At 46.3% G+C, this 22216-nt stretch overlaps 1 protein-coding gene across 1 annotated transcript in view; it reads left to right on the forward strand.

Annotated features, from left to right (window-relative positions):
- The window catches only part of LOC140385758 (CCN family member 4-like), a 117963-nt gene extending 97297 nt beyond the window's left edge, over nucleotides 1–20666 (forward strand). The window contains exons 2-5 of the mRNA XM_072468238.1: nucleotides 939–1227; nucleotides 10382–10639; nucleotides 12533–12726; nucleotides 15927–20666. Coding sequence (XP_072324339.1) covers nucleotides 939–1227; nucleotides 10382–10639; nucleotides 12533–12726; nucleotides 15927–16226 — 1041 coding nt within the window. The 3' untranslated portion in view covers nucleotides 16227–20666. The remainder of the gene's footprint in view (nucleotides 1–938; nucleotides 1228–10381; nucleotides 10640–12532; nucleotides 12727–15926) is intronic.
- The last annotated feature ends 1550 nt before the right edge of the window (nucleotides 20667–22216 follow it).

Below are 22216 nucleotides of genomic sequence, written 5' to 3' on the forward strand. Positions count from 1 at the left end.
GTTGGATTCTGAAGTGAAAGGACAGGTAGTAATTATGCCACCCTATCCCTCAATGTGAATATGTTGGTTGAAGAAATAAATATTGTGCACTGGGGAGAGTTCTACCGCGCTTCTTCTACAAGTATCATGAAACAGTGTCCAACTTAGCGGGCAGACAGAGCTTCGGTTTGAAGCTTAATCTGAAAGACAACACCTCTGACTGTGCACTCGAAACATCACTCGAATGTCAGCCTGGATTTTATTTCCAAGTCTCCAAAGTGGGACCTGAACCTTCTGACTCTGAGGCGGGAGCTCTACTCACTGGCCATGGTTGAGCACTGGGCCCTATACTTAATTCATATACTCAGTCTTACTCTTGTTCCTAGTTCCTCTCTTCCTCCATAGATGTTGAGTCGTGCTAGGGAAGATGACCAACCAGTTTCTGGTACCTCATTGAAATGATCATTACTTCCTTAGCGTGCAATAACTGCTGATTCTGTCTTTATGTGGCATTTGACATTATGCAGTGAGTGGCATTGTCTATGAGTGTGCAGGAAGCAGAGACAACAAATGATTTCAAAGGGAAACTCGAGTAATTGAGGGAAATAAACTTACAGAGCTACGGGGAGAGTGTGGGGGAATGGGACTGATTGGTTTGCTCTACAGAGAGCCACAATGGAGTTGATGGGCTGAATGGCCTTCTCCTGTGCTATTATAACTGAGTACTCAGCAGAGGTTTCTGGATCGTGATTAAGAGTGATCATCCTACCTGCCCTCCCCTTCCTTTTCCCAGTCTCAATGGATCTAAGGTTTATAGAATGTCAATTTGTGCACCCAACTGATATTAGTTAACTCAGTCTAGGGATACAACCTGACATGTTCCAGGGACTGAGCTGTCACTGAAGACTGGTGCAGCTCAACACCTCACCTTTTTTAACTCTGTTATCTCTTCCACACAGGGTCTTACCCAGAATTCCAAGGAAGCTTCAGAGGACAGCGAGAACTCAATAGACTTCGTCCACCCGTATAACCGCACGCAATACTGTCACTGGCCCTGCCAGTGTCCGAAACGTATGCCTAGGTGTCCACCCGGAGTGAGCTTGATGATGGATGGCTGCGAGTGTTGTAAGGCATGTGCCAAGCAACTGCGGGAGAACTGCACAGAAGCAGATACCTGTGATCGCCACAAAGGACTGTACTGTGACTACAGTCGGGATGCCCCTAAATACGAAGTAGGACTATGTGCATGTAAGTGAAATATATATTCAGGTAACTTACAAAATCAAAACATATATGAGCAATTTAAAAGAATACATCGCTCTTGAGGGATAAGGGCTGTTCAATCAATCTGAAGTACTAATTAGAAAGGCTGAGGAGCAGCACAGTGGCGCAGTGGGTTAGCCCTGAAGCCTCACAGCGCCGAGGTCCCAGGTTCGATCCCGGCTCTGCGTCACTGTCCGTGTGGAGTTTGCACATTCACCCTGTGTTTGCGTGGGTTTCGCCCCCACAACCCCAAAGATGTGCAGGCTAGGTGGATTGACCACACTAAATTGCCCCTCAATTGGAAAAAATGAATTGGGTACTTTAAATTTTTTTTTTTTTAAACAAACAAAAGGCTGGACGTGGCAACTATTAACTACTTATCAACTTTCAGTAAACCTTCAATGAGTGCTACATGAAAGGCTTGCAACATAGTTTAAGGCAATGGGAACCTCTGGGTAAACTCGTACATGGATAAGGAAATCATTGAAAGAAGGGATGCAGAATTAAGGGCTAGGGAACTGCAGGAGTAGGGTTCCCTGGTAATTGTTGCTGCAGCCTTGACTGTTCCTGCTCTGTGTAAGCAACCCGGATTCAGAAACACATCGGAAGGAAAAATGGGATGCAGAGTTACTGAATGGTTTTCAACGAACTAAGGAAGAGGCTGAAGGAGACCTGGGAATAAAAGCAGAGCCATTGCAGTCAGAAAGTGTAAACTGGCTATAACGTACAGAATTTACACCACTACCTGAGCCAATTGGTCCATGCCAGTGCATATGTTCCACTCAAATCTCCTCCCACCTCTCTAACCCCATCAACATATCCATCAATTCCTTGCTCTCACATGTGCTCATCTATATTCCCATTACCACTGAGAAGTCACCTCAACCATTCCATGTGTCCATGTGTCAGTGAGCTCCAAATTTATACAGCTCTTTCGGTAAACACATTTCTTTTGAATTCTCTATTGAGGGGATTTAGTCATGACTAATTTACATTCATGGCCCCTAGTCTCCCCCATAAGTTGAAATATCTTCCCTCCGTCTTCCCTATCAAACCCCTTCATCAGGATATTTACCCCCCCCCCACCGACCCCATTAAAGTTAGTGACGTCCTCCGCTGAAAATGTCAACTGCTGCTGGATTGCCACTCTGGTAGCCCACCGATCCAACACCATAGCAATATGCCTTCATTTATATGAATGACCATTGACAGGCTATTTAACCATAGAAAGCCTCACACTTGAGGTCAATCATGGCCTCACCAAATATTCACACATGTACACATTTTACAACAGGGGCCATTGGATAGCGATCAGTAGCAGGAACCCAGCCTTATCATTGTTTCCTCTGTTATATTACTCTTTGGTAATATATCGTTACTCTTTGCTTTATATATCCAGAATGGTCTGATGGTGTGATTCTGAAGACACCACCAATCTTCAACGTAAAGCAAACAGATTTATTGAATAACGAATTGATTAATATTGAGTTTGGGGCAGCAGAATGCTGCAGTGCAACCCTGCAGCCTCACGGCGCCGAGGTCACAGGTTCGGGCCCGGCTCTGGGTCACTGTCTGTGTGGAATTTGCACATTCTCCCTGTGTTTGCGTGGTTCCCTGTGTTTGCGTGGGTTTTGCCCCTACAACCCAAAGATGTGCAGGGTAGGTGGATTTAACACTCTAAATTGCCCCTTAAATTGGAAAAAATGAATTGGGTACTCTAAACTTAAAAAAGAATATTGAGTTTGCACTATCTACAGAACTATAACTAGTAATCAAGTAATCTATATTAAAGTATTAACTAATTTAATCTACACGTTCTAACTATGCTGTGATCTATGGGCGGGATTCTCCCCTACTCGGTGGGGCGGGGCGTCCCGGCGGGATGGAGTGGCGGGAACCACTCCGGCGTTGGGCCGCCCCAAAGATCCGCACCTTTAGGGGCCAAGCCCTCACCGTGAGGGGCTAGGCGTGCGCCGGAGTGGTTGGCGTGCCGCCGACCGACGGGAAAGGCCTTTGGCGCCACGCCACCTGGGGCCGAAAGGACTTCGGCGGAAGTCCGCGCATGCGCGGGGGCGTCAGCGGCTGGGTCATCCCCGCGCATGTTCAGGGGGGGTGTCTCTTCCGCATCGGCCATGATGAAAACTGCGGCCGAGGCAGAGGGAAAAGAGTGCCCCCATGGCACAGGCCCGCCCGCGGATCGGTGGGCCCCGATCGTGGGCCAGGCCACCGTGGGGGAACCCCCCGGCGCCAGATCGCCCCGCGCCCCCCCCCCCCACAGAACCCAGGAGCCCGCCCGCGCTGCCTAGTCCCGCCGGGAAGAGAGGTGGTTTGATTCTCGCCGGCAGGACAAGCATTCCAGCAGCGGGACTTCGGCCCATTGCGGGCTGTAGAATCGCCGGGGAGGGGCTCGTCGACTGGCGCGGCACGATTCCCGTCCCCGCCGAATATCCGGTGCCAGAGAATTCGGCAACCGGGGGGGGAGGGGGGGATCACGCCAGCCCCCGGCAATTCTCTGACCCGGCGGGGGGTCGAAGAATTCCGCCCCATCTCTCTAACTCTCTGCTGTCTAGTCACTCCTGGTTGGAAGAGACCCAAGATCCTTTGAGTTCTCATATATATAGTGGAATCTTGTGTTGCCCTCTTGTGTTACACTAAGATGTAATCATTACCCCTTTACATGTCTCTTTTTATACATATCACTACATCCTCCACCCACCTCTAATGATGAGTGTAACATTTAGGCTGTCCTGGGTAAGATAAGCTATTTCAATATGAACAGTATGACTGTTCTGGGTAAGATTATCTAATTTAGTTGAGATCAGGACTTGAACCTTGACCTGGAAGAGATTACATGGAAGTGTTAAAAACGGACTGTTTGTTCTGAAACCGGGGTGGTCAAATTGACATTCATCGATCTGTTATTGGTTTTCATCGATCTAGTTATATGCTTTGTGACTTCCTTAACTATTTTTACTCGATCTTTCAAACTACTAGTCTTGGTGAAGCTCAGGCAGTTTATAACCAATCGTGATTAAGCGCAGCCATGTTCCAACATCGTGTAGCATTGGCATGCTCATAAATCCAACATATAAACAGATTCATAGAATCATAACCGCACAGAAGGAGGACATTCAGCCTATCATATCTGTGCTGGCCCTCTGAGCGAGTAATTCATCTAGTGCCACTCCCTTCCCTTTTCCCCATTGCCTTGCAATTATTTCCTTTTCAGATCATGATCCAATTCTCTTTTGACAGCCTCAGTTGACCCTCCCTCTACCACACTCTGCTGCAGAACGTTTCTTTTTTTTTTACAAACATTTTATTGAGGTATTTATGGTTTTACAACAACAAAATAAACAATGTACATGAATTTATAAACATAGTGCAAAAGCCATCTTCCTCCCTTACAGGTCCCAGCTTTACTAACCCCCTACTCTAAACTAAGCTAACCCCCAGCCCCACCCCCCACCCACCCCCTTCTGCTGACGGTTACTTTTCCGGAAAGAAGTCGACGAACGGCTGCCACCTCCGGACGAACCCTAACATTGACCCCGTCAGGGCGAGCTTGATTTTCTCCAAACAGAGAAAGCTAGCCATGTCAGTTAGCCAAGTCGCTGACTTCAGGGGCTTTGAGTCCCTCCAAACTAATAATATCCGTCTCCGGGCTACCAGGGAAGCAAAGGCCAGAACGTCTGCCGCTTTCTCCTCCTGGATTCCCGGGTCTCCCGACACTCCGAAAATCGCCACCTCTGGACTCGGTGCCACCCTTGTTTTTAACACCTTGGACATGACATCCGAAAACCCCTGCAAGAATCCCCTAAGCTTCGGGCATGCCCAGAACATATGGACATGGTTCGCTGGCCCTCCCGCACACCTTGCGCACCTATCTTCTCCCCCAAAGAACCTACTCACGCAGGCCACTGTCATGTGGGCCCGGTGAACGACCTTAAACTGTATCAGGCTGAGCCTGGCACAGTTGTGGACGTGTTGACCCGACTCAATGCGTCCGCCCAAGACCATCCTCTATCTCTCCTCCTAACTCTTCTTCCCATTTGCGATTCAGCTCCTCAATCTGCGTTTACTCTGACCCCATGAGTTCCTTGTAAATGTCAGAGACGCTCCCTTCTCCCACCCACACTCTAGAAACTACCCTGTCCTGTATCCCCCTTGGTGGTAGAAGCGGAAAGGTTGAAACCTGCCTACGTAAGAAGTCACGCACCTGCAGATACCTGAATTCATTTCTCCTCGCTAATCCAAATTTCCCCTCCAGCTCCCTCAGGCTAGGGAAGCTCCGCTCTATAAACATATCCCCCATCCTGTCAAATAGGGGAGGGGGAGCAGCCAGAAGTTGTGGTGCACATTGGTACCAACGACGTAGGTAGGAAAAGGGGTGTGGAGGTAATAAATGAGTTTAGGGAGTTAGGATGGAAGTTAAAAGCCAGGACAGACAGAGTTGTCATCTCTGGTTTGTTGCCGGTGCCACATGATAGCGAGGCTAGGAATAGGGAGAGAGTGCAGCTGAACACGTGGCTGCAGGAATGGTGTAGGAGGGAGGGCTTCAGGTATTTGGATAAATTGGAGCGCATTCTGGGGAAGGTGGGACCTGTACAAGCAGGACAGGTTGCATCTGAACCAGAGGGGCACCAATATCCTGGGAGGGAGGTTTTCTAATACTCTTCGGGAGGGTTTAAACTAATTTGGCAGGGGAATGGGAACTGGATTTGTAGTCCAGCAACTAACGTAGCCGATTCAGGACGCCAAAGCGTGTAATGAGGCAGTGGGGAAGGGAACACTGACAAAGGAGAGTACTTGCAGGCACGGAGATGGGTTGAAGTGTGTATACTTCAATGCAAGCAACATCAGGAATAAGGTGGGTGAACTTAAGGCATGGATCGGTACTTGGGACTACGATGTGGTGGCCATCACGGAAACTTGGATAGAAGAGGGGCAGAAATGGTTGTTGGAGGTCCCTGGTCATAGATGTTTCAATAAGATTAGGGAGGGTGGTAAAAGAGGTGGGGGGGGGGGGGGTGGTGGCATTGTTAATTAGAGATAGTATAACAGCTGCAGAAAGGCAGTTCGAGGAGTATCAGCCGACTGAGGTAGTATGGGTTGAAGTCAGAAATAGGAAAGGAGCAGTCACCTTGTTAGGAGTTTTCTATAGGCCCCCCAATAGTAGCAGAGATGTGGAGGAACAGATTGGGAAACAGATTTTGGAAAGGTGCAGAAGTCACAGGGTAGTAGTCATGGGTGACTTTAACTTCCCAAACATTGAGTGGAAACTCTTTAGATCAAATAGTTTGGATGGGGTGGTGTTTGTGCAATGTGTCCAGGAAGCTTTTCTAACACTGTATGTAGATTGTCCGACCAGAGGAGAGGCAATATTGGGTTCAGTACTTGGTAATGAACCAGGGCAAGTGATAGATTTGTTAGTGGGGGAGCATTTTGGAGATAGTGACCACAATTCTGTGACTTTCACTTTAGTAATGGAGAGGGATAGGTGCGTGCAACAGGGCAAGGTTTACAATTGGGGGAAGGGTAAATACGATGTTGTCAGACAAGAATTGAAGTGCATAAGTTGGGAACATAGGCTGTCAGGGAAGGACACAAGTGAAATGTGGAACTTGTTCAAGGAACAGGTACTACGTGTCCTTGATATGGATGTCCTTCTCAGGCAGGGAAGAAATGGTTGAGTGAGGGAACCATGGTTGACAAGAGAGATTGAATGTCTTGTTAAGAGGAAAAAGGAGACTTATGTAAGGCTGAGGAAACAAGGTTCCGACAGGGCGTTGGAGGGATACAAGATAGCCAGGAGGGAACTGAAGAAAGGGATTAGGAGAGCTAAGAGAGGACATGAACAATCTTTGGTGGGTAGGATCAAGGAAAACCCCAAGGCCTTTTACACATATGTGAGGAATATGAGAATGACTAGAGCGAGGGTAGGTCCGATCAAGGACAGTAGCGGGAGATTGTGTATTGAGTCTGAAGAGATAGGAGAGGTCTTGAACGAGTACTTTTCTTCTTTATTTACAAATGAGAGGGGCCATATTGTTGGAGAGGACAGTGTGAAACAGACTGGTAAGCTCGAGGAAATACTTGTTAGGAAGGAAGATGTGTTGGGCATTTTGAAAAACTTGAGGATAGACAAGTCCCCCGGGCCTGACGGGATATATCCAAGGATTCTATGGGAAGCAAGAGATGAAATTGCAGAGCCGTTGGCAATGATCTTTTCGTCCTCACTGTCAACAGGGGTGGTACCAGGGGATTGGAGAGTGGCGAATGTCGTGCCCCTGTTCAAAAAAGGGAATAGGGATAACCCTGGGAATTACAGGCCAGTTAGTCTTACTTCGGTGGTCGGTAAAGTAATGGAAAGGATACTGAAGGATAGGATTTCTGAGCATCTGGAAAGACACTGCTTGTTTAGGGATAGTCAGCACGGATTTGTGAGGGGTAGGTCTTGCCTTACAAGTCTTATTGAATTCTTTGAGGAGGTGACCAAGCATGTGGATGAAGGTAAAGCAGTGGATGTAGTGTACATGGATTTTAGTAAGGCATTTGATAAAGTTCCCCATGGTAGGCTTATGCAGAAAGTAAGGAGGCATGGGATAGTGGGAAATTTGGCCAGTTGGATAACGAACTGGCTAACCGATAGAAGTCAGAGAGTGGTGGTGGATGGCAAATATTCAGCCTGGATCCCAGTTACCAGTGGCGTACCGCAGGGATCAGTTTTGGGTCCTCTGCTGTTTGTAATTTTCATTAATGACTTGGATGAGGGAGTTGAAGGGTGGGTCAGTAAATTTTCAGACGATACGAAGATTGGTGGAGTTGTGGATAGTGAGGAGGGCTGTTGTTGGCTGCAAAGAGACATAGATAGGATGCAGAGCTGGGCTGAGAAGTGGCAGATGGAGTTTAACCCTGAAAAGTGTGAGGTTGTCCATTTTGGAAGGATAAATATGAATGCGGAATACAGGATTAACGGTAGAGTTCTTGGCAATGTGGAGGAGCAGAGAGATCTTGGGGTCTATGTTCATACATCTTTGAAAGTTGCCACTCAAGTGGATAGAGCTGTGAAGAAGGCCTATGGTGTGCTAGCGTTCATTAACAGAGGGATTGAATTTAAGAGCCGTGAGGTGATGATGCAGCTGTACAAAACTTTGGTAAGGCCACATTTGGAATACTGTGTACAGTTCTGGTCGCCTCATTTTAGGAAGGATGTGGAAGCTTTGGAAAAGGTGCAAAGGAGATTTACCAGGATGTTGCCTGGAATGGAGAGTAGGTCTTACGAGGAAAGGTTGAGGGTGCTAGGCTTTTTCTCATTAGAACGGAGAAGGATGAGGGGCGACTTGATAGAGGTTTATAAGATGATCAGGGGAATAGATAGAGTAGACAGTCAGAGACTTTTTCTCCGGGTGGGACAAACCATTACAAGGGGGCATAAATTTAAGGTGAATGGTGGAAGATATAGGGGGGATGTCAGAGGTAGGTTCTTTACCCAGAGAGTAGTGGGGGCATGGAATACACTGCCTGTGGAAGTAGTTGAGTCGGAAACATTAGGGACCTACAAGCAGCTATTGGATAGGTACATGGATTACGGTAAAATGATATAGTGTAGATTTATTTGTTCTTAAGGGCAGCACGGTAGCATTGTGGATAGCACAATTGCTTCACAGCTCCAGGGCCCCAGGTTCGATTCCGGCTTGGGTCACTGTCTGTGCGGAGTCTGCACATCCTCCCTGTGTCTGCGTGGGTTTCCTCCGGGTGCTCCGGTTTCCTCCCACAGTCCAAAGATGTGCAGGTTAGGTGGATTGGCCATGATAAATTGCCCTTAGTGTCCAAAATTGCCCTTAGTGTTGGGTGGAGATGTTGACTTTGGGTAGGGTGCTCTTTCCAAGAGCCGGTGCAGACTCAATGGGCTGAATGGCCTCCTTCTGCACTGTAAATTCAATGATAATCTATGATTAATCTAGGATAAAGGTTCGGCACAACATCGTGGGCCGAAGGGCCTGTTCTGTGCTGTATTTTTCTATGTTCTATGTTCTAATCCCTGCTCTCTGCCATCTCCGAAACTCTCCATCCATCCTTCCTGGGGCAAACCGGTGATTATTACAGATTAGAGACCACACCGATGCTCCCTCCGCTCCCTCATGCCTCCTCCATTGCCCCCAGACCCTCAGGAACGCCACCACCACGGGGCTAGTGGTGTACTGTGCCGGCGGGAACGGCAGAGGCGCTGTTACCAACGCCCCCAAGCTGGTGCCCTTGCATGAAGCCGCCTCCACACGCTCCCATACCGACCCTCCCCCCTCACCCACTTCCTGATCATGGCTATATGTGCCGCCCAATAGTAATTACTGAAGTTCGGCAGCGCCAGCCCATCCCCCCCCCCCGGGTTGGCCAATTGGAGTATGAGCTCCCTCAATGATAGCTCATTGAGGGGGCCCATATAAGCACCTGTGTAGGCTTTGTGAACCAGTCTTAAGTTGACTGGAATGCTAGCAGCACTGTTTGGAGCTGCTCTTGCATATAAGTTATTGCAAATAAATACTGGTGTGGTGACGGAACCCCTGCCTCCTGTGGATTATTACGGTGAAAGAGAGCTGTGACAGCAGCTGCCCTCTCCTATTACTTTGAACTACGAGACTTCGCCCAAGGGTGCAGTGATAACAGGTTGCACACATTGCATTGACGAACAAATGTGACTGCTCCCACCTCATTTTCCTATCAATGCTGTTAGGACTCTCATTTATAGGGTCTCTGAACAAACTGGTGGGAATTGTTGTCTCCTTTGCTATCAGATTGGAGAATCTAAGAGAAACAGGGGCTGTAAGCAGAGGCTTAAAAGAGTGAGGAAACCTTTATCCAACAGGGACATAATGGGTCCTCATGGCTGGAGGTCCTTTCACCTCTGCTTTTTATTAAACGCTATAAAAAGGTTACTTTCCACTCCCTAGTGGAAATAGTGCCATCCTCTGTTGGAATTAAGAATAGCAGAAATTATCATTGTTACCATCAATTTGAATGACCTGTTATCACTACCATGAAAAATCAAATAAACTAATTGTTTGCATTGTTAAAGGGTAAGTAATATGTGAGCTTACTTCATAGATTTAAAATTAATCTTTTGTTTTATTACTCTTAGATACGGTTGGAGTCGGGTGTGAGCTCAATGGAGTTTGGTATGCCAATGGCCAAGGCTTTCAACCCAACTGCAAGTACAAATGTACATGTGTAAATGGCGTTATTGGCTGCATCCCTAAGTGCAGACAGTCCCGACCCCCACTCGTCTGGTGTCAGAATCCCAGACGTGTTAAAATGCCAGGGAAATGCTGTGAGCGGTGGATCTGTGATGAATCAAAGAAGCTGAGAAAGACTGCCCCTCGTCATGTGTCCATGTCAGGTAGGAGAATTCAAGCAGGAAGAGGAATACTCATGAAACCAGTTCATTGGAACTTTCTGGAGATCTTTGCAAACTGAGACCTGAAAGAGTGGAAGTTGATTCAATAATAACTTTTCAAAAGAGAATTGGACATATACTTGAAAGATTTATAGGACTGCAGGGCATTGAGACTGATCTCTTGTAAAGCATTGGCACAGGTACAACGCATTGAATGCCTCCTTCTAAGCAGTGCCATTCTACAATTCTATAATTCATCTGTTCCTCCGCCCCTCCATTTTTGCTGCTTTACCCTAAAGGCACTATTGCTTGCTGGAGTGATCTTTTTAGTATCTTCCAGTACCTTGTGCAAGTGACACTTGTGAACGGTGGTAGTGTTTCACAGCAGCTTAAGTGTGCCAATTGACAGGCGGGGTGGTGCAAGGGTGGGAAATCACCTCTAATTTGAACATAATTGCAGTAGATACCACCCATGTACATGTGTCAGCAAGTCACTGGATTCTAATTCTAATTGGAAATCCTGGACTGTTCACCCATGCCTGCCAGAGGCTCTGAAACCGGTTTTGCCACAATTTATTTGTCCAAACTGCGTTCAGCTTACAGAGCAGACCAGACACCAACCTGGGACTTTCCCAGTCTGTGTTTCTCAATTTTACTTTCCAGAGAAGTATAACCTCTGCAAAACTGACTGTTTAAGATATTTTTGACATAATTGATGTCAGTGATATGTCTAGATGTGAAACAGATTACATGCAAAATGAACTAATTCTAGGTTAATTGATGCCTTTAAAAAGATCTGGATTAATACTTGTCCAAAATAAAGGTTTAAAGTTGGTAGATCTAATATAGCTATTTGTTTTAAATCAGGATGGGAAGAGAGTGTGGACATCTGAAATTAATGAAATGAAAATGAAAAGAAAATCGCTTATTGTCACAAGTAAGCTTCAAACGAAGTTATTGTGAAAAGCCCCTAGTCGCCACATTCCGGTGCATGTTCGGGGAGGTTGGTACGGGAATTGAACCGTGCTGCTGGCCTGCCTTGGTTTGCTTTCAAAGCCAGCGATTTAGCCCAGTGTGCTAAACCAGCCTCTAAGCCCCTAGTCGCCACATTCCGGCGCCTGTTCGGGGAGGCTGGTACGGGATAAGGGATAAAGGCTGGTCTGGGATAAAGGGAACAATCAATAATTGATTTTGTCATGCACGGGACTGTGAAAGTGCAGATCTGAATATTTGAATGCCCAGTTGCACAAGCTAAGCCTTATGTTGCCTTACTGATCACCCCTCTGAATCCCAATTGACCACGTCACCATCCAGAAAAACGAAAAGACTTTGGCTGTATATTTCTGAGATGTACATGTTTCATTATTAAATTTGGCATCTTCTCCCTTTGGGACCATTGCCTTAAATTCAAAATCCTCAGTCCTTCTGCTGGTGTTCTGCTCTGTGTCAGTCGCTGACATTCCTTATCGGCCTGACTTAGGAGAATACCATGCATTTTTCTTTTTGGTTCAAAAGGCAATTTGATAAATACTCAAAAGTGAAAAAAGTTGCATGACTATGGGGAAAAGGAAAGGCAGGAGGACTAATTGGATAGCTCTTGGATGTCTGTTAATTGTTCAAACACCCAACAGAGGTATGGTAGCCAAATTGTCTCCTCCTGTGCTGTAAGACTATTATTCCATCAGCATTACAAAACCACCTACAGATGCCGCACTAAAAGTGCTACACAATTGGCCGAGATTTCAGCAAAGCGTTCTTGCACCAATTGTTTAGCATCATAAACCCAGTCGATGTCTTGTTGCCACATTTTTAGTGATATGGGAAGCAGAGAACAGAAAACGTTTTTTCAGGCCTGGCTTGAGAATAATACTAATTCTCCATGTTACCCACTCCCAGCTTACACGGGTAAATCGGAAGAGTGGCGCCGTAACTGCTTAGTGCAAACTACACCTTGGAGCACTTGCTCACAATCTTGTGGAATGGGAATATCAACAAGGATTTCAAATGAAAATGGCCAGTGCAAACTGATGAAAGAAAGACGCCTTTGCTACTTACGCCCCTGCAATGTTGACATTACGAAGCATATCAAGGTAACATTCCCTTATTACATTTCATTAAATTCTTACTCCCAGGGCCCTCCTAGTGTCTTGCTGGGTAAATGAAATATGGTTCAGAACCCAACATAAGTAGTCCAGAAGGGTTCCTTGTTTGATTAAGGAAGCTGACCTGGGAACCCCGTCCATCATCTTCACAAGGGAATAATCAGGCAGGATTCATGCTCAATTGCTGCCCAGTGATTGTTGCTGCAACCAAAGACAACTCTGATACTGTCCCAGATGGCCTCACCCCCTCAGCATGGTCAAACATTTTGACGAGATATTAGAAAGCTTGCAGTGGCAGCAGAGAAATACCCCAAGAGGAGGCAATATCTTAAACAAAGAAGGGGTGAATTGGCAAATTTAATTCTCTCCAACCTAAAAAAACTCGTACAAGTCTCCCAACCATGCCGCAACCCCCGGCGGTGTGGCCAACCTCCAAGTATCCGTCGTCCGGCAATCAGAGTGGCGGAGGCCACAACATCGGCCCACATCCCCTCCGGCAGCTCCCGCACCTCCCAACACCCCAAAGAAGATCGCCACCGAATAGAGTCCGGCTTCATCTCAACCCCTACAATCCTCAATAGGATCCCAAACACCGTCTCCCTAAAGCTCTCCAACTTCTCACGCCACCAGAACATAAAGGCATGGTTCGCCAGCCCCCTGCCACACCGCTCGCACCCACCCACTACCTCCAGGAAAAGCCCACTCATCCGGGCCCGAGACATGTGGACCCTGTGCATCACCTTAAATTGTAAGAAGTCTTACAACACCAGGTTAAAGTCCAACAGGTTTGTTTCGAATCACTAGCTTTCGGAGCGCAGCTCCTTCCTCAGCTGCGCTCCAAAAACTAGTGATTCCAAATAGATTTGTTGGACTTTAACCTGGTGTTGTAAGACTTCTTACTGTGCCCACCTCAGTCCACCGCCGGCATCTTCACATCTCACCTTAAGTTGTATAAGACTCATCCTTGCGCAGGAGGAGGTTGAGTTCACTTGGCACATTATTTTGCACCAAGGACCCCATTCTATCCTCCTCCCCAACTCTTCCTCCCACTTCCACTTGATTCTTTTCACTAAGGCTGTGCCCAGCTCTCCCAAACATCCATATATGTCTCCAATCCTACCACCACCTCGCTCATCCGGGAGCAACATTTTCTCCAAAGGCCTATACTCCAGAACCTGAGGGAACTAAGGAAGCTGCTTGCGTGCAAAGACCCGCACCTGCCAATGTCTAAACTCACTCTCCCTTGGTAGCTCGAATATCCCCGCAGTTCCTCTAACTCAACAAACCTCCTCTCCACAGACATGTCCCTGACCCGCACTAGCCCCTCCGCCCTCCAACTCCTATACATCCCATCCGTTCCCCCCGGCATAAAGCTATAATTCCCACACAGTGGACCCATCACCGACATGTGACCCAGTTTAAAGTGCCTCCTCAGCTGGTTGCAATATTTGTATACACAACTCCATCACGGACTCCTCACATATGGCCTCGGGGTGAACAGCAGTGGGGCCATTACCAGAGCCCTCAGACTCATCCACTTGCAAGCCTCCTCCTCTAACCTGACCCAATCTGGCCCCCCCCCCACCCCCCATCGGTAACAACAGCAGGGACAATGGACACCCCTGCCTCGGTCCCCTGTGCAAATCAAAATACCCCGAGTTCATCTCATTCGTTCGCAGACTTACCATCCAACAACCGAACCCACACCACAAACCTCGGCCCGAACCCAAACCTCCCCAGGATTTCAAACAAATACCTCCACTCTACCAATCAAAAGCCTTCTCCGCGTCCGGTGACACAATCATCTCGGGCACTTGCCCCCCCGACGGGGTCATAATTACGTTTAACAACCTCCTAATGTTACTAGAGATCTGCCTCGCCTTCACAAACCCCGTATGATCCTCCGGTACACACCCCTCCAACCTCCTTGCCAATACCTTTGCCAGGACTTTCACATCCGTCTTCAGCAGCGAGGTGGGCCTATAGGAGCCGCACTCCAATGGATCCTTCCCCTTTTTCAGGATCAGCAAAATCGGCGCCTGCGCCAGCGTAGCCAGCAACTCCCCCTTCTCTACTGCTTCATTAAACATGTCCAAAAGATGGGGGCCAGCTCCGCTGCAAACTGCTTATATAATTCCACTAAGAAGCCATCCGGCCCCGGCGCCTTACTCGACTGCATCATGTCAGTACACTCCTTCAGCCCTACTGGCTCCTCCAGCACCTGTCTCCTCCAACTCTGCGAAGTCCAACCCATCTAAAAACCGACCCATATTAGCCTCCTCCACCCCCTTGGCTCGGCCCTGTACAACACCTCATAAACTACCTTGAACACCTCATTTATCCTCTCCAGATCCGACGCCATGCCGCCCGCCCCTCCGCCTTCACCTGAAGAATTTCCCTTGATGCTGTCTGTCGCCACATCTGATGAGCCAACTTGCGGCTTGCCTTCTCCCATACTCACACTGCGTCTCCCGCACCCGCCGCAGCTGACCAACTGCACTTCCCGTTGTCAACTGGTCAAACTGCCCCTGCAACATTTTTGTTTCCGTCAACAACTCCTTCATGGGGGCCATAAAGTTCCTCCTATACACGGCAACTATTTTGTCCAACAGTTGCTGATGCTCCTCCTTCTCCATCCTATCTCTATGGGCCTTGAACAAAATAATTTCCCCCCGGACCACCTCTCTCAAAGCCTCCCAAAACCGCCCTTGTGCCTGACATGAATGAAGTCTCACATCTAGATCGTGCGAAGCATGGTCTGAAATCACTATTCCCAGATATTCCGCACCTTCCACCACCATGAATACTGCCCGGTTCACTACGAAAAAGTCAATCCGGGAATATACCCTACACACATGCGAGAAGAAGGAATACTCCCTCTCTTTCGGGTGCCCAATCCTCCATGGATCCACCATCCCCATCCTCTCCAAAAACCCTCCCGTCGACTTAGGATTCGAATTATCGGCCCTCCAGTGCCCAATTAAATCCCCCCCCCCCCCCCCCCCCCAATAAAAAATGTCACTTTTTTTTTCAGTTGTGAGTTGTGGTCGGGGAAGTTGGTCGTGTTTCGTTGGGGGATAAAAGAGTTTTGGAATGATCTAATTGAGCTCCTCCAGTTTGTGAGGGGAATTGACAGAAGTTTTTCACAGCACGTTGCTCACTGTGGTGGGTGTTTTTTTTCTCCTTAGGAAGGTAAGAAGTGCCTAAGCATCTTGAAGCAGATCGAACCCATGAACTTCACCTTGTCTGGCTGTGTGAGCCGCCGCACCTACCGGCCAAAGTATTGCGGTGTCTGCACGGACGACCGATGCTGCACGCCCCAGAAGTCGAAGACCATCGAGGTGAATTTTGACTGCCCCGACGGCCTGGGCTTCTCCAAGAATCTGATGTGGATAAACTCCTGCTTCTGCAATTTGAGGTGCAAGAACCCCAATGACATTTTTGCAGATCTGTCATACTATCCCAACTACTCTGAAATCTCAAATTAAGCTTTTAAGAATGTATGTTCTTCGATTGACTGACAATTGAAGAGGTAGGAAAAGAGGAAAATATATTTTACCCTGAGGAAACGATGGCAATCTTGAACCTGCCACCCATGAGTTAATTGCCTGAAAATTACAAGAAATTAGCATTTTCTACTAAAGAAGCAAATTTATTTCATCTATGAAAATGTCCAACAGAAAGTATGAGGTAAACTTTATTTGATGTGATGTCACTTTAATATTTTGGTCAATTGCCTTAAAAGAGAAATGCATTCCACTGAATAGCCTGTCATTTCTTATTTTTCGCACTGGTGTCTTTAAACCACTTTCTCAGTAGAGATCACTGTTGTTGGTTGTCCGACATCTAGTGGTGCACAAGGCGGACTTTCATCTGTTCCCATAGCGAGGTTCTTCCTGAGACAGGTCACTAGCCTGTCACCAAGGCACCACTCCACATCAAGCATGGCAGACCAGGAGTCTCCCACCTTTGCCACCTGCTGTGCGTTGGAAGGATTTTGCTTGGCCACATTATGGAAACACCTTCCTTAGCCATCAAGTCCTAGAGCGGGACTTGAACAAGACCGCCTTGGTAGGAATCATCAGCGGAAATCTCCATCGGCAGGATCCTCCGGTCTGCTGGCAGTGCACCAACGTCCTCAGGTTTCCCGACGGCATGGGGTGGCCATAATGGGAAACCCCATTGGCCGGCTGCAGGAAGGGAGAATCCCACTGCCGCATTGGCACGCCGCACCGGAAAATGCGGCTGGTGGACCGGAGAATCCCACCCCATGCCTCTGCATTACAATGCTGAATACAGAGGCTTGTTAAAAATCTATTTGCTCAGAGGCGTGCATTTATTGCTGAGCAATTTTCAGCTATTCAGTTGAAAACTTAATTTGATTCCTTGACTTCCCATTCAAGTAAAGTATTAAGATTCCATGGTATTATTAATATCTAATGGTGTTAGCTATAGTTCAGTGGTTGCACCATGTGGCCCATTCCTATTTATCTATTTATTACATTCTTACACTAAGGTCAATTCATTCAGTACAGATCTTTGATCTAAAAACTCAAAAAATGTAGGCCTGGATTTTCCCTCTCAGGACAAGAGCGTATAGTCAGGACAATTCTCATCTCCATAAACCCGGCCCAGGAAAAAGTGCTCCTGATGTTTGTATTTTCATTCTGGGGCCAGGCCCGTGCCCCCAGAACGAGTGGGGAGGCTGCTGGGTGTAGAGGTGGACTGGGAAGAGGGCCTTCCTCTAGACTCCAGTGCTGTGACCATGAGTTTTAAAAAGAGCAATAAATTAAAAAACAGTCCAGCACTCACAACTCATTCCCCTCGCCCCCACTCACTCCTCATGCCCCACCCATGTTAACACATGCCATTTTCTGCCTCTTCACGCACCCTCTATGGCCCAATACCTTCTATGCGAACCTATGCATTCAAACCCACCTTCCATGGCTCTTTGTAACCTCCATGACAAATAATGGCCTCCAACCAGCACCCTTTACCCTTACACCTACCATGACAACTTGCCCATTATCTACCATGGCAGACATCAGAACCCGTGCTGAGACTGTATAAAATAAAGTCTGAAGTGTTGATTGCGGACTTTATTTTTTAAAATTCTCATTCGCAAAACTCACTCATTACATTTACATTCCTTCAATTACATCCTTATAAAAACAAACATTTAATTCAAGAGCTTAATCCCATATGAAAACAAACATTGGAATTCATAGTGCCACTTCAAAGAGTCACCCAGAACTAGCAATCAAATTATGAAATGGAAGGTATCCTACCGTGATAATAAAATGTTGTGATATTAGTCAAAGTCACTCCAGTAATAGTAGCTTTCGGGATTATGTCAACAAATCGTGTGAAATAGCAAAGTATCATTTGTTAAACCCTCCAGACTTTTTTTCAAAGATTTTAAGGGCAGAAATTTTAAATGCATTGACAACTTGACATTTGCCTTTGATAGTTCATTTTAACACTTTCGATTGTTCTGGTGAGCTAGACAAATAATTAGTGTATGCACTTTTTACACACATGCATGCCTACTTTTAATAATCCCAAGGAGCACAGTACCTCTTCCAAGGAGCAACTGACCTCCTCAAAGGTGTTCTGGTACCTGATTCTCCAAAAGGATACTTTGCCTCTCCAAGGACTCCCAACCTGGCCAACAAAAATCAGATATGACTGGGGGCAGCTGCTGTTTTATATGGACAGCTACCTCTGCGAAATGCGTGTGTGGAAATTCTAACACAGGCGAGTCCATCCCTCCCCCACATAAATAGCAGGTGCTGTATTCGGTGATGGGACCTCCAGATTTCAGCCTCTTCCACCCTTTTCACAAACATGGAGAAGCTCGATATCATTGTGAACATCCAGGTCGCAAAGTTTATTTAACAATCAAGGTTGTTTTTGTCCTTCTTACTCTGTGGCATGTTTTATTTGCAAAACTACATTCCCATGGAAACTTTGGGGAGGACTATTCCTTGGCCCTTGTGGGGGATCAGAATTATACAAGGAAAAACTCACGCAACAGACTTGTGTAAAACTGATTGCCCCTTTGCTTTAATCATAGAATGGTTACAGCATTGATGAAGGCCACTCTCCCCATTGTATCCATGTCAGCTAATTGCAAGAGCACTCCCCTTCTCCTTGCACACGGGAAAAATAAATAATTAATTAAAATGGATGGGAACCAAAGGAGCACAAAAAAACTTTTTACTAATTATTTTAGCCATGTGTCCAGGTGAAATCTACCTCTTCTGAGTTGAAAAATGGCCAAAAGCTCTTACTTACACAGCACTTTTGTCACCCAGAAGTTCACAGCCAGCGCATTGGTTTGAAATGAGTGTTTTCCAGGCAAACATTTATATTGATAAGGTTTACTTGCTTTTTGTAGGAGCTATTCGCTTCCAAACAAAAGGGTGAGATAAACAGATTAAAATTTTCCATCTACCCTCCATGAACCTTGGTTGTGAATAAAATAAATAAAAAGATAAAGTTTTCCAGTGAGCTGCAGAGTTCAGAACATGTTATCAAAGCATTCAGATTCAGAAACAATCTTACAGTCCTTTAAGGCCTTGCCAAAGTCAGCAGAGATATTTGTTGCAACGTACGCACCTACAAAGCACTTCTTCCTTTAAAGTGACATCCAATTTGCGCCGAGGTCCCAGGTTCGACCCCAGCTCTGGGTCACTGTCCCTGTGGAGTTTGCACATTCTCCCCGTGATTGCGTGGGCTTCGCCCCCACAATCCAAAGATGTGCAGGCTAGGTGGATTGGCTTGCTAAATTTCCCCTCAATTGGAAAAAGTGAATTGGGTACTCTAAATTTATTTTTTAAAAGTGACATCCAATTTGCAAGGTTCAGTCGTCTACCCTTTTGCTAAAAAAACATCATTTATTTTAGTCCATGATCAATAGTGAACTAAAATGATGCAGTTGAGCCAAGTTTCCTTAAGCTTCAGATGGGGTATTTTATAGATGAACAATGAAGTGCGTCATTATTCCTCTAATAGAGGTGATGCATGATTGATTACTTTAGATTTTAAGGTACAACATGGTGTGGATCAATCACTTCTTTGCTTTTGAAGAGGGTTACTCCTTTACAAATGCTTTAGCCCCAGTTCATGACATGGTGGATTTTTGGAGATGGTGAGGGCAATACTACAGTCAGTGCTAAAGGTATAAACAGCGTACGGATAAACATCCAAAGGGACCTCTTTGGTGCTGTCCTTTGATCATTGTGATTCGTCTCTTGGCCTATATAATCCGTATGTCTATGATTCAATACAAGGTGCTGGAGGTCTAATCTTTAACACAGAAGGTGCTCCCCCCCCCCCACCCCACATCTTGCCATGATGTAACATTACTTACGAGATTTTTCAATTGAGTTTTAAAGCTGGCAACCCAAACTTCAAACTTGAGCCATGGTTCTCCCCCCTTATCCCCTGGTAAAAGATGACAATCTAAGAATGGAAAGCACTCAGAGATTGGTGGGTCAGAGGTAAACAAACAAAAATTATTGAAAGTAAAATAATGTGAGTTGTGGGTGAATATTCGTCATGCATATTCTGCGGGATTTTCTGTCGGCAGGATCCTCTATGTCGCTGGCAGCACACCCACGTCCTCGGGTTTCCCGACGGCAGACAGGGGCGCACCGTGCCAGAAATAGGGTCTGACTGGATGAAGAATCCTGCCCATTATGACCTCTCCCGTCCCCTTTGGTTAATTTAAGTCCATGGGGTGAATTAGTTGCATTGTTCAATGTCATCATGGTGCTTCAACACAGTGAAAGTGAAATGAAACAAAAGTCTAAAAGTTGTTATCAGGGACACAGTACTTTATATGTAAAGGAATACTTTAATAAAGAAAATCTATTTAATTCCACTTATAAGAGTTCCCATGACATTAAAGATGCAATTTGAAAGGTCTTGTGTGAGCTTTTCTTATTTTAAGGTATTTCAAAACATATAAATTCTCAAAAAAAGAAACAGTTGCTCAAATGTAATCCTTATTTAATGATTAACTCTACTTGATTAACTTTACTATCATCATATTCCTGCAGCCAATGCTGTCTAGAAATGCATTATGCTGTCACTTGAACCGATTGATAAGCTCCCTTTAGTGTCTTTCCCTGGTAACATATTCCATTGCCCTTTGAGTGACAAAAGGATTTTCCTCCTTTTTTCCAGCTCCCTAATTCTTAAAACTTGTGTTTTCCGGAACTTGAAACTTTCAACGTCGTGAACATTATCCTATATATTCCTGAAAGCTTAGAGTATACCACTTAGTTTTATTTTCGAAAAAAACCAAACTCATGGGGCCGCTGTTGAAGCTGCATTAGCCGTCAGTGAGAGCGACACCGCGGCGGAAAATCCCTCGGAAAGTGCGATTCTTGCCGCTGAGTTCACATTTTCCGATTTTTCATGCCCCTTGCCATGATATTCAAACATGCAGCTAATGAACACATAGAATAGGACATGACCAATGAGCAGTCAGGACACTCAGGGGTGGTATCTCACTATAAAAGGGGTGAGGCACTCACACCCCTTTCCACAGACCAACATCTACAGAGTGAGACAGGGTGTATCCTCAGCATCACACCGCAGCACGTGGCTTAGAGCAAGGCTGGTTCAGTTAGACTGAGTTACTACATTTAGATTAGCAGAGAGTCGAACTCATTGAGAACTGTGCTAATAGTTCAATAAAACACATTGAACTCACTTCAAAGTCTGGAGCATCTTTTACTCAAAACTGCATCAAGTGGCAGCTTGTGTTATTCCAAATTACATAACACAACATGATACCAGGAGTCTGTTCAATCTAGTTAGTTCAACTCAACAAGATCGTGACGAGCAGCGAATGTATACCGGCACAATAGAAAAGATTCCGGCTCCTCACCAGCTCAGGACCTCCGGCAATCTCAGTGCCAACTGGTGGACATTCAAGCAGAAATTTCAGCTTTATGTCAAAGCATCAGACCTCAATGGTGCGTCTGCTGCACAAAAGATAGCTCTTTTCCTCACCACAGCGGGTGATCACGCCTTGGAAATATTCAACTCCTTTCACTTCGCCAAAGGCCAGGACAAGACAAAGTTTCAGACAATCCTGGACAAGTTTTACGGCCACTGTGAGGTGGACACCACCAAAATCTTTGAGCGCTACATATTCAAGCAGCGATTGCAATGTAAAGACAAATCCTTCACCTCATATTTAACTAACCTTAGACTGCGAGCGCAATCCTGCAACTTTGGTGCCACTGACTCCATGATCAGAGACCAAATCGTTTTTGGAGTTCACTCTAATCCTCTGAGAGAGCAGTTACTGAAGATCAAGCATATGACCCTGCCAGTCGCGATTGAAACATGCACAGTACATGAGCACGCTAAAAATCGCTATTCCCAGTACAAAACAGCAGAAAATGATAGACTAGCCTCCCACGAGGCAGAGAGTGTGCAGGCCATCTCCCAGATGCAG

The sequence above is a fragment of the Scyliorhinus torazame genome, chromosome 11, assembly GCF_047496885.1.
Source record: "Scyliorhinus torazame isolate Kashiwa2021f chromosome 11, sScyTor2.1, whole genome shotgun sequence".
Taxonomy (NCBI): Eukaryota; Metazoa; Chordata; class Chondrichthyes; order Carcharhiniformes; family Scyliorhinidae; genus Scyliorhinus; species Scyliorhinus torazame.